The 17,312-nt window shown below is 36.7% G+C and overlaps 1 protein-coding gene across 1 annotated transcript in view; it reads left to right on the forward strand.

The window, feature by feature from the left end:
• Positions 1-17,312, forward strand: part of EXOC2 (exocyst complex component 2) — a 131,254-nt gene that overhangs the window by 104,581 nt on the left and 9,361 nt on the right. Inside the window, exon 24 of the mRNA XM_074899593.1 lies at positions 15,417-15,472. Within this exon, the coding sequence (XP_074755694.1) occupies positions 15,417-15,472 (56 nt within the window). The remainder of the gene's footprint in view (positions 1-15,416; positions 15,473-17,312) is intronic.

Genomic DNA, 17,312 nt, shown 5'->3' on the forward strand with positions numbered 1-17,312 from the left:
TGTGTGATATTTAAATGGGAAGTCCCCAGTTAAAACTTTGATATTGGTCTGCGTAAACTCAGCTGTATCAAAATTGCTAGACTTGTTTGTGCAGGGAGCTACCGGTATGGTACCTGTAATTCACACTCTCATGCTTAGAGAATGGTTTTGTCATTTTAACATTTAGCATGTAGGTACTAGTTAGAAACAATCTATAACTGTGTTTTCTCCCCTGGAAAAGGTACTTAGTGTCTTGTGGGGATTTGTCAAGAGCCATGCAAAATTTAGCGTTACAGTACCTCCTCCTGTACCACCTGTGCAGATGCAGAGAATCATCTTAAAAGACCTGGGGTTTGCTGCAGAGAAACCCAGGGACGTCCAAAAGCCTTGATGCGCTTAGTGAACCCACTGATCGATTCACATTCTTGGTTATGGTTTGAAATGTTGCAGGTTTATGGTCAAGCATAAAACAATACTGAATTCAAGGTGCTAAAAACAATTATTTTCTAATCCCTGAATGTGTACAGTAGTTAAGGATGCTGTAGTTATTAACATTTTTAAAACACTGATGACAATAAAATCTTCAAGATGTACCTAGCTGGACAGCTAAACTGGCAGAATGGAAAATAGCTGTCTGCTCAGTGATTCAGTAACACTTTCTCCCCAGGGGTGTGTGAGTGTGTGTTAGGTGAAAATTTTAGTGTAACAAAAAGTCTCAGCTTTCTATACAAAATTTCTGTGCAAAATTCAGCCTGGAGCATATTCTCTCTGTAGCCAAGTTATCAAGGCCTTGAACTCTTACTTTTTAAGTGGGAAAATATGATAGACTTCTAACAGTGCAGCAGATCCATTGTAATAAAAAGCATTTCATTAGCTTAAAATTTCTTTACACAACGAATAGCAATTTAAATTTAATGAAACACTTAAACTTTATTGATGTGTGGATGAAATTATAGTGTTGGACTTGTTCAGCGGTTGAAGTAATTCAAAATTATTAAAAGTCTTTACTTTGAACTGTGAAAAATCTTAAGCTTTCCAGTTATTGTGGGTCACTCCTGAGTCCAGATAGCTTCCAAATGTTAATTTTGGACTTGAACGATTTTTAAGGATCTATTGTTCAGGTCATGCAAAGACATTCTTCATTTCAGATCCATGATGTTTTCAAAATGCCATAGGGATTCAGTGAAACTTGGAAGTGAAAAACTATGAAAGAGAAATACTGGCAGCTAGTACAAGTTCTCACCTTCACTCTAATAAACAGGATAAATATGCCATCTCACTGAATATTGTATGTGTTGCAACAATTTTTATGTAGTTTTTTTCTCAGCAGAGTAGAGGGCATTAAGGGGTTTTTTGTTTGGTTTAGTTTTTTGGGGGGTGGGTGTGGTGGTTGTTTCCTTTTTTAACTGCAGTAACATCTCTAAAAGCTGCTGAGGTCTGGGTCCAACTCTGCTTATTTAAACAGACAGATAAATTAACTTCTGCATGAAATTCAGTTTATGGCAAATTTTGCCATAAATTTAAGGTATATTCTTGTATTTTATTACTGATTTGCTGATCTGCATGCATATGACTGCAGTACATGGCACAGTTTTAAATACGTACATTGGTAGAAGGAAGGACTGGCTGAAGATCAAAATGATGACTACTTCTTCAAGGTCAAGTTATCATGTCTGTGGAAAAAAAAAAATAAAAAAAACACAAACTAGATTTTACCACAGAACTCAAATTTGAGAATTTGGTGAAATGAAGCAGAGCACAACCTCCTACTGCAGCTTTCAGAGAATCCATCACATCTGTAATCAAGCTCACTTTGGTTAGTCACATCTTGCCCATGCCTACAAAATATGCTACCTATTAGTGTTTGGATGCAAGCTAATACCATGGCTTTGATTTGGCTGCCAATTTGATGAATTTAGTTACTAAAAAAAATTTTTTTAATTCTGTGTATCCACAAAAGGTACACAAAGCAATTTGGAAGAAAGTATGTAAAAATATTAATAGCCAGTCCTGTGGTTTCTTTCTGTGTGACTGACTGCTTGCACTTTTTTGAGTTAAGAACATTCACACAGCTTTGCAGAATCAGGTTCCAGAAGTATAGGCTTTTTATATTATATCTGTGATGCCGACTTGTTGCCATTGTATTTCTGATATAATTCAAGAGAAATAGCAAAAAAAAAAAAAAAAAAAAAAAGTACTAACAAAACTATACAATAAAAGACAGGAAAATTGTGTATCTTGTTTATAGTAGTAATCTTTTAGCTCAAAAGACTACTTCTAAAGTTTCTTACTTTTAAAAAAATATACTCTCTTAAAAAGTCTATGCTCTACTTCCTTTTGCTATGTTTGACCTTTTTTTTTACTTACCAAAGTATATCTGTCTTAAATCACTGTAATAAACACAGGACATGTTTCACTGGTGTTTAAGGTTTTTTCCTGTAGCTTGAAGGTTAGACAGATGCAGGACATAACTGGATGTTAAAATTATTAGTGTCTGTATTGTTCTAAATGCTTTCTTTGTGAAATTGGTCTCTTTTGGATCAGTTGGCTTCAGTTTTCTCATTTCTTATAATAATAATATTTGAGTGACAACCAAAGTAAATTCATAAACATAGTATATCTCTAAACCCATTCTTCATTTATGAAATTGCTGTCATTTTGCATATGACAGGCTATTATTATAGTACCAGTGACTTCAGGAATTATGAGAAGAACCCACAGTTTCCTGAGTGAGTCTGTGTTTTGAAAGGTTTTAATAATTTTAGGTTTTATAAAATCATGAAAGGACACCTTCAGGGTGCCTTAAAAATGATGTGTTTGAAAGAAATAAATGAATATTCTTGCAGACTATGCTTGGTTTGTGTTAATGAAAGGAAATATTGCTTGAGACTTTTGGATTCAACTGTTCAGAGTTTTGATAGAGATGTTGATTTTTAGTATACCTTAAAATTAAAGAAGTGACTTGCCTTTCACATCGAATTGGTCATTCTGTGTCTTTATTGTGTATATAGCTACCCTCATATCTGCAAAACACGTCTTTTTAAATTGATGCTTCTTGCTATTACATAAATTTGGGATAGCGTGGGGCAATGTGAAGGGGTGTTAGTCTGTGTTGCTGACTTCAGCCCCAACTGACACCACTGGATGTGTGACTGGGTGTTAACCTGCACATCAGTAAAGTGAGAGATGTGTCTGGGATTGGCAAGGACCACCGAATATGAGGAGTTTTGGAAGCCGATGTGAAATTGTGAAGAGGTACAATTGGTTGCTTTTTTTCTTAAGTGGCTTACTTGTGAAGAATTTGGAAAATGCTTTAGGTAAATGACAAACAGGGTATATTACTGGAAACAGTATGAGTACCAGGCAGAAGAACATAGGTACTAGTTTTACAAGATGATGATACTCTAGTATGTTCACCACCTACCAGCTCCTTTGTTCCACAGTTTCTCTATTTTTCTGAGATATGGAAAAAAAAAAAAAAAAGAGCTTTTAAGCAGCAGAAGCAGTTTTGGTCAGTGTGCTCTAGCTTTATTTAATGAGAAAACTGTTGATGCAGATTGCTTTTTTGAAAATATATCCAGTATATATCAAATACATATATATATACACACACACACTAAGCAGTCCATCCCGTCTTAACATGCAATATTGTGTCTTGCCCTCAGTATTTCTCTTGCTCACAGACACTGGAAACTTAAGAATGTTCTGCAGCCAGAAAACAGCCATTAAATTCCCACTCTGCCAGATTTCCTGGTATGGATATGCACAGAAGGATCTCAATCCTGCCTTAAAAACTGCTAAAATTGATGGGAACTTAGTCATAGCAGGAACATGTGTGCCCTGTTGATTTTTCAACACCTTACTTATTAACACTCTCTGCCTTATCAAAAGAAAATTCTTCTGCATTAAAATTGTTCTTACAGTGGAAATTTAGTGATAATAGAACTTATATACATAATGCTCTGACTATTATATGCTGAAAATAATGGGAGGCAGAGGGAGGGAATTAAGAAATTTTCCTTGGGGAGAATGAAACACTATTTGCTTAGGAAGCCATCCGAATGGATTACTGGTAGAAAAAGTTCAGGTAATACTGAGGCATGCTTAGATGTATTCATTTTTATGTCAAGAAGGAGAATTTGTTATATCAAAGAATCTCACACATAAATTCATTCTTCAGAACCTGTTTTTCCCACTCAGGGAGAACAATGATTTTGTTTTAGATAGTATATGTTATGCTGTAATTGGGTGAAATGTCTTTTCTTGTAGGGCAATTTTCTTTTTCTTTAACTCAAACCAGGTACTTAAATAATCACAATTTAGATATTTAGATACTGTTGGGTTTCCCCTTAAGTCAAACATATATAGCCACATAAATTCAATTAAAAAAAAAAAAAAAAAAAAAAAGACTCAACAGCCCCAACACTGTTAACACCGCAGCAGAAATAGTAAGACTTTTTTTTTTAGGTGCTGTTAAATCTGTAGGGCAGCATATGTTGGCTGTGAAGTGTTTGTATTTTTACTGTGTCAAGTTTGCATGCATGGGTTACAGCCACATGTTGATGGGGCAACTGTGCCCGTAGAGCACCATTTAATGGCTGTAACTTGTTACAGACAATGCTGCTAATACTTAAATGACAACATCAAAAAGAAAAGTTTATCTGGGTCATATATCTCAAGTACTGGTCTCAGCCAAGGGTCATTGATGCATTTTTCTATTTATAACTGGTGAGCTGATCCCTGTGTATGCTTAGAGGAAGAGGTATGGATGACTGATTGCCGAAGTAGATTATTTTTTTTACATCAGTACACAGGGGTTTTGTTTGGTTTAGAGAGATTTGATTTTTTTTTATTATTATTTTTCCATTTACATTTCTTATTACCAAATTAGCAGGTTGAAATTTGGCTTATTCTGCAATAACTGAAGTAATTGGAGAGTGTTTATGGTTCAATTCTCAGTATGGTATGCATCATCCTTTGCTCATGACCTTCAGGTCTGGGTTGGTAAAAGGCCCTTTATACTTTGTTACTGTGTTTGATGGAAGAAGTTAAAGTTAAATCCATCCCTTAACAAAACTCTCCTGAGAAAATACATACGTATCAAATTGGCATTTAACTACCTGCACATCTTTTAGGTATTAGATGCTAGCAAACATCTGTTCTTCCGAAGTGAAGCACTACTGGGCTTCACATTTCCTGTTGTAGTCTTTGCAGGTTCTTCTCCTTCTTAACGATAAAGCAGATTATATTCTGTCCCAAGAGCAGTGGATTTGAATGTGTGTGGTAAGGATCAGAAAGCAGCAAGTATTCGGGTTGCAGACTTCTTCAGCTGACCCTCAGATCCTTCTGGCAGTTTGGGTGGAATAGCAGAAAGTTCAGAACAGCATCAGCAGCTTCTTTTTTAAAGACATTTTAGTTTGGGCTATACACAAGGGCACAGAACCAGTATTATTCTCTAGATGTTCTCCTCTTGTAGACTGAAGTTCATGCACAAAGATATAAATCACAGTATTGGGAGCCTTTAGAGCGCTTGCTACTTCAAGCCAGCTGAAATACAGAAACTCTCAGGTTCTTTGAACGTCATGACATAATTCTATTACTTGAATTAAAATAGTTCCAAAACTACAAGTAACGTAAGTCTTGAAAGCCTTCATGTTTAATGTTTTTGGAAAGTAGTTTTGTGGCTACTTGTGTCAAGTCCTTCAAGTAATATTCACTGTGTTACATCAACATAGTCTCATGGCTGAAAATAAGAACAAGGCAACTAATTCAACTATGTAGCACTCCGGCCTTCAGATCTCAAAATAATTAACTAGGTTCTGACTCTCAGCGATCTGCTACTGTCTTCCTTTGCTTTAGAACTGTGCTTTGTAAAAGCACTTTTCCACGTAGATTACCAGTAATTTCTTCATTAAATCTCAGTTATCAATAGCAATTTTTTAGGCCACTATTAGTTCTTACGACTTTTTTTCTGATTCCTGAGGCGCTGTATCTTTATAATTACCATAAACTATGCAGAGAAAAATTTCAAGGAAACATTAATCTGATTCACAGTTTAATTAGTGTGGAGCTAGTAAGAACAATAGATTTATCAAAACATTTTCAGTTTTACCAAGAAAGACCTGCTAATGAGCTATTTATAGCACACTTGTATCTATTTTTGTCACTAGTCTAAGGACTGTCTTAGGACAAATGGGTTAAAAAACAGGAAATGTGGTTAAATAAGTGGGTAATCTCTCCAGAGAGTTTCCAGTTTGCCTACACGTTCACATTTTCTTCTGAATATACTCTCAAAACAACACGAAGTACAGTACCTTGAAATTCATCTCCGTTTAAAGGAGGGAATGTTTCCAGCAATAGCAGGAAGTGGCCTAGTGAAAAATTTTACATTCTTGGTTAAATTCAAATGAGGTTCTGGAGTCCCTGTCTGTAAGTAATTTTTTTCTGCTTTAATAACATTGGAACAGTTGTATGACATTTCAGTTGGTTCAGGTGTATCATATGAATCCATTTAAGTCTGTGTACACTGTAATTGTATCTTTGGTTCTAGACTGGTTTTAAATAATTACTGTCCTCCAATTTTACCCTTTCTTTTACATTGGACTGTATTTATTTGTTAATATACTATGCACATACTTTTTAAAAGTATACATATAATCATGTTTGGAGTTAGTAAAAATAGTGTTATTAATCAGACTGCATAAATCTTGCCATGAATTAAGGAATTTACTGAACGTGATTATGTCCATTTAATTCTCTTAAGGGGTGGTGTCCATATTTCTTTGGGCAAAGGAGAAGCAATAACTAAATTAAAGGCATTCTTTGCAATGAGTGTTATTTGGTTTTTTGACAGCTACTACCGATTAGCTTCTTTTAAAATAAACTTGAAAATGATTTGTGGGTCAAAATGAGAGGGAACATAATAAATTTTAAAAAGCAGCTTAAATAGTGCTAAAGGTTATGACCTGGTGGAGTTTTTCTATTTGTAGAGCTACTGCCAGATAAAAGCGTTCTGCTCTACAGACAGTTTTCTAAACAGAAACAGGTCTACAGTTTTCGAAAAATGTTTTTGTCCAGGGCAAACAATAAAGTGTAATGCCAAACACATTTTTAGTAATTAGAAAGAAATAAACAGGCTTGTCTAGCTACCTTAATTTAGAAGACAGGCCACTGGTAGTACCGGTATTTGAAGCTGATTTCCTTTCAACCGTCTTTGAAGGGAGAAACCTGTGTACTGTTGTGAAGAGTAGAGGTGAGCAGCTTTGTTATGTCCATGGGGAAATTCCAAGTCACGTCTCTACTTTTTTTTTTTTTTTTTACTTTTTTTAAAACATCTGCAAGGTGTCAAGTTAGATGATATCACTGTGTGGGTGGGGGCGCTTCAGTAAAATAGCATGACATACTCATGTACCAGTGCTGTAGTTCATGAAAGGCTCGTGTCTGCAAACAAGTTAGGTTTCTGTCTGTTCCACATTTAGGAGACTATCTTGAAAGGTATAGGCTTCTTGGAAATTAAAACACTGTTTTTCTAAATGAGGTATTGCATTCACTATAGTAATTGCAAATAGTAGCTAGCTTTTAAAAATATTTTCCAGAAACATTAAATAGTTTAGGGCCTTTTCTAAGGAGGTAAATGCAGTTTGTTGTTCTAGAAACATGCAAAGTTTTCATTCATAATGTAATTTTAATTATTTTGCTTAATTCTAAAGTTTGAATTAAACAGACTGTCAGTCACATTAAATTTTCCCTAATTATAAGTCTTAAATTTCTAAATAGTTTTGGTGGACAACACCTTTATTGAAATACATTTCATGTAGCCTCAGGCATGCTCTTGGTCCTCATGGGTAGCAGATGACATCCTCTTCTTTCATGTTATTCTGGATGCTTAATTCTAAATCCAAATTGCTTGTTGTGGGTGTTTTCAAATCCAAGCTAAGTGCTCTGAAAGAGTCAATAAATTATTTAAAATAGTTTCACAATACCAACATAGTGCAAAACATTTTTTGCTATGCATACCTCATAGTTATGTAGCCTGAGTCTCTTAAATATTTTACATGTAAGGTATATTATAAGTCATGTTTATTTGGAATGCTGCATACTAAAAATAAAAGTATTTTGGTGTTAATTTTAATTTTCACTTTTAGTCTGTGCTGCTTTCTCATTCACTTCTTGGGATAAAGTAGTTGATAGACAGTTTCATCATGTTCAGGCAGTCATCAGTATGGGAAACCTAGAGCTAGTCTGTAGATCTCTTAAATTAAAATTTGTTTACCAAGGTGTGTCTGCACAGATACTTATTTTTTAAAAAATTCTAGCAATTTCTGCATGCAGTGCTGACTACTCTGATGACCTGCTGCGACCTCAGACAATGTTTCACTTTTTAGTGCCTCTTCCCCCTCCCACCCATTCTGTCTTACCTGTTTATATTTTTAGTTTTCAAAAAGAGATTATTTGATTTTAGTCGGAAGTTATGGGTTAGGTTAAATTGAAAAGTGAAATTCTGTGGTGTGTGTCGGGCAGTGGGGCAGCTTGATTTGTCAGCAGGCATCCATCTAACCTTGAAATCCCCGAGTAGGCTGCATGGGGCAGGACAGTGCTCACTTGGTGTATCGCATAGCCCAGCCTGCCTTTCCAAGACCTGCAGAAATACAAATAGGCTGCCATCCCACAGGGTGTCCTGCTTGTCCATAGTTTTGCTTTTGTAACATGAATTGCATGGAGGAGAAAATGTCCTGACCACACTAGAAATCATGCTAGAATAACTGTAGTTAGAGCTGGTAAATACTGCTATTGCTTCAGCTGCAGTGCAGCCAGAACCTAGAGGAAATTTAACAGTTAAAATCAGACTGTTTAAAGAAGTTACATGGCTTTGTGGATACCATTCATGAGTTTCTTTTTTAATGTGCGCTGCACAGCACTGATTAACGACTTGCAGTAGATGTGTGCAGTTTTTTTCCAGCAGTTTCATATAGCAGATTAAAAATTTAGAGAAGAGCTGCAAGAGTTTAACTGACATACAGTTCAAAATACTTTTTGTGTGACTTGCTGTGGAGTATGGTACTATATATCTGTGGTTTGGAGGTGAACATTTCCAATATTGATTCAGTTAAATCTGGCAATAGGGTGTAATGTAACTGAAAAGAATATATACATCAATTTAAAAAGCAGAGCCTTCCTTGGAACAGAGCAGATGAAATTACAGGAGTTTTTTTCTATTTGTTCTCTAAATTTGCTATCAGCATAGCAAATGAAACATCTAGGAACAGTCAGATACTGGTGTTGTGCAGCTAGGTATGAAAAATATTAATCTGTTTGGATTACCAAATTGTTTGTTGTTATTTTTGAGGAAAGTTTTTATTAAAAAGTAATCAGGAAAAAAAAAAGTTTTCAGACTGATTGACTGTTCCTGGCATAACTCCTCAAACAGAACAATAAATTGTAAAAATATTGCGTACAGTTGGATTGGTTTAAAATTTGAAATTTCAGACTCCCAGCCATCAATTTTCCTAGCTCTAACCAAGTCATGTTCAAGCCTCAAGGCCCACAGCTTAGTGCTCTTTTTTCAGAGGCGCTAAGAAACATTGCTGCCACCAGCAGCAGTTGCTTGCCCATGCAAGTACTGACCTCCTACAGAGGCCAGAATGCTGTTGTTTCCTAAATTGGTGGCTCTGTGCCTACCAAAGACTCATTTCTGTTTCAGTCCCTCAGAGTTTAGGTTTCTAATAAGACAGTCAGCTCAGTTTTGAAACAGGACTGGTAGCTTGGTCAATGTATGAAGAACCATTCATTCCTCTTTAGTGAATCCTTTGCTTTCATTGCTTTTCAAAAAAAAAAAAAAAAAGTGATAGCTGTCAGACTGTAGAACTCCTGTGGATGACTTTTCTAACCCTTCCACATAAGAGCAGCAGTTCTTAATGTTCATGCCAGATTTTTATTTGACTGTGAATTTACCCGAGAACTTTTTTCTTTTGACCCTTCATAGCCTCTCGTCCTCATGTCTGGTGTGGTTTACAGCCGATAAGCAAAGGTACCTGCTGACGCCACCTGCTTTTTCTAAACAGTTATGTGCTTTTATCCTCCCCTCCTCTTTGCAGGCAAGGTGAAAGGCTGGTTCAGTGAGAGGCAGTAGCAAGGTTAGCTTCCCAGTTGTCCTTCTCAAATGAGGTTCCAGTCTCACTACAGTTAAAGTATGTTGAACCTAAGCTGCCTGGGTTAAAATCTCCTGTGTGTTTCAGTTGTCTTAGCTGAACTTCAGTTCATTGTTTGAGCTCTTGAGTCTGTGGAAGATGTAAAAATGTTTGATGCTCATATCCTATCTATCAAGTTACTCTAGAAGGACTGGGAACATCTGAAGACTTGTGCTGGCTTCTGGCACAGAAAAAGCATCTTGATGAGTTCAGTTTTACTGTGTGTGCAACTTTTGCTCTATTTGTGCATGCAAGTTTTTGTAGTCTCTCTGTGTCTTAAAATTACGCATATGGTGTTGCTGTTCCAGCTTCTGCATGCTTATTCAGTCACTTTGGAGGTTTCATAGTAGAACGCTGTCATCTAAGTACTTGGGGGAAACATAGCTCTGAGAACTACATGTGGGACAACTGGTAGCACTATGCCATCTGAAGATCTCCTGAATGACTCCTGCATTGGCAAGCTAGAAGTTTAGTTTCTGTTACTCCTCAGAACCACAAATCTTTTTCCCTTCTGCTTTTCCCATAGTTCACACAGTCATCCTTCCTACAGCTTTACAGTATGGTTAAATTGCTTGTAAGTGTAGACTTTCTGACCGATTTAATTTGTAAGGGAAAAAAAATTAATAGGTGATGTAAACTGGAAATTAAATTTAATGCATAATCTTGTTAGGTGTGTCACCAGTAAAAAGTACAGTGGAGAGCCCAAAATTGGAAGCTGCTATTTTAAAGTTTGTCAGCCATTGTGATAGTTGATGGCTGAAACTGTCCTTCATTCTTGTGTCTTAAGTCTTCCCATCCATTTTTCTTTAGAGCAGTACTGGGGCTTTGTTAGTGGCAGCTAGAATTCCAGCAAGTCGGAGTTTTTGGTGTTAAGAATAGAGTGGGAGTGGAATGCATTTATGCTGTAACAGAATAATAACATTTTCCTGAGAGAAATTGCAAGGGCTTGTTGAGACTTTCTTTAACACATTTCTGTCAGAAGCTATGGAAAGGCATTGTATTTGTGCTTTAGTATGCTAAATAAGAGGTATTTTAGACTTAAGAATGTTATGTTTCACTTGATTAGCCTAATAGTTGCAACCTACAGTTATATGGTGCATTAGCTTTCAGTGCTGTATAATAGGACTGGCAGCATGGTGTCCCAAAAAACTGTAATTGCGTGGGCTGCTGAGCAGTCATAGAGAAAGCTGCACAAAAATTCTATTCTAGACAGAATTTTTTCATTTTGAAATTAATTTCACAACAAATTCACAGTTGGATGCCACTGCTTGTATTTCCAGTGAATCATACTCAAAAAAAGTAGTACTTTGCTTCACCAAAGCCTGCCACAAACAGTGCAGTGATATAAATCAGAAATTGGATATTTTTTAATTGTAATTTTTCAAAATATAGTACGGTTCTTAACTATGCCTGCAGGTCCTGACATTCAGATATGTTTGGTTTTGTCTCCACATGCAAAAATGAAAATCCTTTACAAATAAGACAGAAAGAAGGACTGGGGGGAAATACCCTTTTTATTTATGCTCTATTCATGATAGGAAGCTGACTCCCTGACAGCAACGGTTGTCACAACACCACATATTTAATATTATAGCATAGTCAGAGCAAACCTGTTACATTCTAATCTTTAATTTCCAGTCTAAGTTCTACTGATGGTCAACTCATTTATATCTTTCTTTCGTGTGTTAGTATTGTTCTTTGGCTTAGCTAGTTCTTCGTTCTCTCCCTGTCTGGTTCCACTTACTGGCATTTTTGGAGCACAACTGCATCTTCATTCTGTCTTTGGTTTGTTTAGCTTACCAAGGCAAGGTCTTTTAGACTATTAGGTGCTGCAGTTAAGGCAACTACAGTTTCATATACACAGACTGCCTCTAAATTGCATAGCTTTCCAGAGTTTGTGCTGAATTATCTGCTCTTAAATTGCAAAACCTGTCTAAGAAACTGAGGAAATACTTGAGCTTGTGCTGAGCCCCCGATCCTGCAATTTTAGCAGGACTGGAACTGCTTTGAAAGGTCAGGAACACCTAATTAGATAGCACTACTGGGACTGCAGGAAATAACCTCCTTTAAGGTCTCAGTTCACCCATTTGTCCTTATATGATGAAGATAAAATACATCTGCTTATGCCTTTTCACTGAGGTTTAACAATTTTATCGTACAGCTGGGATGGACTAGCAATATGCAGCACTAAGCTACTGGCATTTCATTTTTACCATAGGTTCCATCTCAGTTCCATTTAGTCAATTTATTTTGAGTTCTTCAGTTAGAAAACATAAATGACCGTTTTAAATCTTAGCTGGGCACCACCAGACAATGGTATTTAACACCTGGTGCTAATGTTGCTGACATTAGTATTTCATGCTTGTAGAAATAACAGTACCTTATTACGGTAACCCTGTGATTGACTCTTTAAGAAATATGTTATATAAGGTTTCCACAGACACAGTTGAAAGGCAGCTTTTACTCGCATAGTCAAAAGTTGTTTAACTTGGGTGCTCTTGGCAGCAGACAGCCTTAGCAGCTCCTATCCTCAGCCAAGTTGCATGAACGAATGAGAAGAGGCACACTACCTCAGGAGCTTAGATGGGATGGGTGGGAAATGAAGAGTCTTCCTTGGAACCACATCACCCTCTTACACAACCCGCCCACTTTGATCTCTATAATTCCAGGTTTTCACCTGCCCCATGCAGTCCCCTCTCTGTACTTTCATTATGGCTCCCCAGCTGTACCAGGGCTTGAGCAAGATCCTTCATTAGAGAACAATCAGTTGGGGCAAAGAAATGCTGCTTAGTTCAGGAGTGAAATTTTGATTGACTAATGAACATCCTCTGACTGTGCTCAGGCATCCATAGAAAAGGGAGACCATCAAAGTCTTAATCTTGTGCAGCATTTGTGCAAAAGTAAAAACACACAGTTTCCACATGAAAGATCCTACTGTTGCAAGATGACACCGGTAGGCAGCCAAAAGCTGAATACCACATAGGTTTGCAGCCCAAGATCAACACCTTGCACCCTGAGGTGTACTGCAAACCAGCTCCCAAATTCGCCCTGTACCTCTTGATGTGATTTGCATACCACCGTTTCAGTGCCTGCTCGAGTTGTATTTGCTTGTGGGACGTGATACAGATTTTGGCCTCTGTGATAGGAAGACTGCAGAGGATTTAAACTGGGGCAGAGTGAAGTAGAAGGAGGAAAACAATAGAAGAGGAAAAAGGAAGGGGGTGTTGCATTTCCACATATACCTGTGATCTTTTGGTGTGGTTCAAGTAGTGGTGTGTAGCATTCTTACTTTGTTTTGCAGGTTACAGGGGAGGAGAAAAAAAGTCGGTTTCATAAAATTTCTGGTATTGCTCTATTCCTCTCTCCCTTCTTTGTTGCAAAAAATTACTAAGAGAAAAAAATTATACGCTTGCAACATAGTATACTATGCTGTTTGACTTGTTGGTTTATTTTAATTAAGAGTGACAGATTTTTCAAGGAACAGAATAAAGATAGCAAAAAAAGGCATTACAGATGTTTTGGAATGTGTGGGAAAAGACTTGTATTTTTCTTTACCTTTTTCATCTGCATCTCTTCCAAAGTGAAAATAGAACATTCCTTCTAAAAAGATCTTCTTTTGTATGTTCAGAAACCAAACTGCTTTTAGTGAGAGCAGTAAAATCTTTGATGCTTTCCTCTTCTCTGTGAATTTTGAAACAGAGACTGTCTTGATACACAGGCCTACGTGCAGAGCTCAGCTATGTCTCTCCTTCCACTTCCCTCAAGCACCCTTGCTTCTGGCAGGAGACCCATGATGCCTTCCAGGAAGCACCCTCCAATCTAAACTCCAGGCTCCATCGCAATCGCATCGCGCAATGTAGCTGCAGGTGATGAAAGTGTTCGTACCTCATGCAAGGGGATCCTTTTGTTCTTTCATCCTACTCTTGTGAAATGTTTGTCCATAATTGTCTAAGTAAGAAAGATCTTGAGGTGAGTTGCAGGACAGGCACAACTGAGATGGCAGTTGTGAGACATGAGACTATTCTCCCATCAAATAATGCAGTTTGATCTCAGCTAACTCCTTTTTAAAGCTATTTTTTTTGTAGCAGGATTAAGTTGCTGCATTAGTGTTATCTGAGGAAAAGTGGAGCAAGATGAACTGATTAAAGGTTCACTTTGTAACTTTTATAACAGCAGCCTTCATCACACGGCTCTCTGGGGTGTGTGGTCTCACTAGTCTTTGTCCATGATTCTGATCTTTTACTGTCAATTGAATATACTGAAGGGGGGAGTGATGGAGTCATTGCACTTTCTCTGATTTATGCTAGAGCAATTGAAATCAGAAGTTGAGGTCATGTGGATCGGTAACGCGCTCTCATTACTTTGTGTTGTACTTCCAATGTTTACACATACTTTAATTAAATGCTTTCAAATTTGCCTTTGCCTACAAAATGAAGTGCCCAGAACAGCAAATGGGGCAATTTTAGATTTTTTCAATTTTAGATCATGCACAACTGGAGACCAGTCTGGGAAGTTACTCCAGAATTATAGCAGCGTAGGGGACTAAGAGCCTATAGTAACTGAAGCTTACACTGCTGGATGTCCTTCTGCTTAGAATTTCCTTTCCAGTATAAATTGACAAACACTTGATATGCTTGGTATAGAAAATGCTTATTTGACTTCTCCACCCTCCCCAAGAGGAAATTTCTACTAAGGCATGACATCTCCTATAAACTACTATGAGTAATATTTTCTGAACCACTTTCACAGAAATAAGTCCCTGCTATTTCTATCTATAATAATAATTCATAGTCAGAGAAGCTGATAATGTAGTATGATCTTCTTGAAGACTTGTACAAACAACACCCCTTGCCTTCTCTGTTTCTATAGAATTTACCAAGCTGTGGTGCATGTTCTGTGCCATGGTATGTGTATTCTAGGAAGACATTCAGAATTTATTTTTTAATAATGCTGGGTTTTTATTAAATTGCAAAATTTGTGAAATTGGGTTTCCAGAGGAGAAGAAGAATACTGAAACAGGAACCTGCTGGCTTTTTTAACCTTCTGCTGTAAGGAAATGTGCCTTTCTCCATTTGATTTGAAAAAGGAAATAGACTGTTGGTGTGGCTATGGAACTTTCTCTTTCTGCCTCTGATTGCAAAAGTCTTAGTGAAAGAATGAAAAGAAAAAGTATAGTACCGAACAGTAGAATATTATGGCTTTGAGACAACAGAATGAAAGTAAGTAATTGTGCTGTTTATTTTGTTTCAGGTGTCAGAAACTATTTGAAAGAAGCATTAGTGAATATCATTGCTGTGCATGCAGAGGTGAGAAAAACTTCAGATTTTTTCATGCTTTCATTCATATGAACAATTTCAGTGCACTTTGCATGGTAAATCCTGGCTTTCATCACCCGTGCAAACTGTACCTCTGTTGAAGTGTCCTCATTACAGATGCAAGTGCTTTGGGTTAGGTTTAGCCAACCAAGTATGCAACTGCTAACTTTTTTAAGGGGAGAAGGAGATGAACAGTTACTGTTTATCCTCAGTAACACTCCATTACACTTTTTTGTTTCCACTGTCTGATGAAGAGGAAAGCCAAAGTCTAAAGCTCAATTCTTCCCTTTTCATGCAGTTTAAAAAGAGAGCGAGCGATGATGCTCACTTTCTCTGATCATTTTCCACAACATAGGAAAACCAGCTTGTGCTTCACTTTGGAACAAATGTTCAACATACGCCACTTGGAGTGAAAAGGCAATATATGTCATTCTTGTATACAGGATAAAAAATGGAAACCTAAAACCAGAAAGCTTTATAGTCTCTGTACAGCACAAATTGTGTTTGAAATACTTAGGTAATGGCTTATGGAAGGGAGTGCATATTAAAATTAAAATATTATTATTAAAATAATATGCTTGCAGGGCTGCAGTTATTTGGCCTTTTGAAATAATACACAGGAATTTTCTATAGTCCTTTAAATCACAGCGTCTGTTCTGCATCCTCCTTCCTTCTAATCATCAAGAGTGTTAACAGATGCTCCTGATACAAGCATTGGTAATAATATCAGTCTTCCCTTTCAAAATATGCCACAGGTATAGCAGCTCTGCCTTTTCCATCTCCCTAAAATCTGATGAGTTTCACTTGAGGTTTTTGTTTATTTTATTCCTCCTTAAATTACAAGGATTCATATAAATTATAATATTTTTCAGAAACTTTAAATATCACTTGCAATATTTCTTACTCAGTTTTAGTATTTACTTAAAAGTTTTTACAAAAGCATTGCTGATTTTACCAAATGCTTCTACATGAGGGAATAAGCAACACCAAAAATATATACCAACATGACGTTAATTTTTGACGTTGTTTTTCAGTGTAATGGGAATTAATAAAAATGAAAATGAGAGGTTTTGCTTTAAAAAAATCAAAGGCATTTGTGACTTACTGAGCTAATCCTGTAAACATGTATACTTACCAAACTGCTGAAGCAGAAAGGTGCACTGCCTTGTTGACTACATTGAGACAGATACTGATTTCGGCCCAAATAGTGTTGCTTTATAAATTTCTAGATATGAAATATTACAGAAATATGAAATGTGTGTCAAGATGAAACTCCCATTTCCACTATTCTCTGGTGAAATTCTGTAAGCTGGGTCAGATTTAAGTTTAGTTAGCAAGGCTGCAAGTTTCTGTAGTTTGAAACAGCAAAAATTAACTATCAGCTGAACAGCGAGCATGGACTGAAGAGGAAAGAAAATTGTTTCTCTACCATTGAATTCAAATTTAAGTGAAATTAGAATAAGGGCTTCTTATTGCAAATTTGTGATGATTCACCATTGCTAAGAATTTTTTTTCCTGGATTCTATATAGTAACTTCAAGAGTGCTCATTGTGGGCACATCTTATTCTCTTCTCAGTAGAAGATTTTTGGGTGTGTTCCTGGTATGTTTGTGTTGAATTGCTCAGCAGTATTCGCTTCTGAATAAGATGACCCCTTCCCAAATCATTACTGGTTGGGTTTTTTTTTTTTTATTTCTTACCATACAGCTAAGTATGTCACTCACTTTTGTGAGTTGAAACAGGCTGCATGTTTGAATTAGCAATGATAACAGCTGAGAGCTGTGGTCAGTGTACTTAGCCTATAGTGCAGACCTGCCTTTTGGAATGGTCAG

This window comes from Athene noctua, chromosome 2 (assembly GCF_965140245.1).
Source record: "Athene noctua chromosome 2, bAthNoc1.hap1.1, whole genome shotgun sequence".
Lineage (NCBI taxonomy): Eukaryota > Metazoa > Chordata > Aves > Strigiformes > Strigidae > Athene > Athene noctua.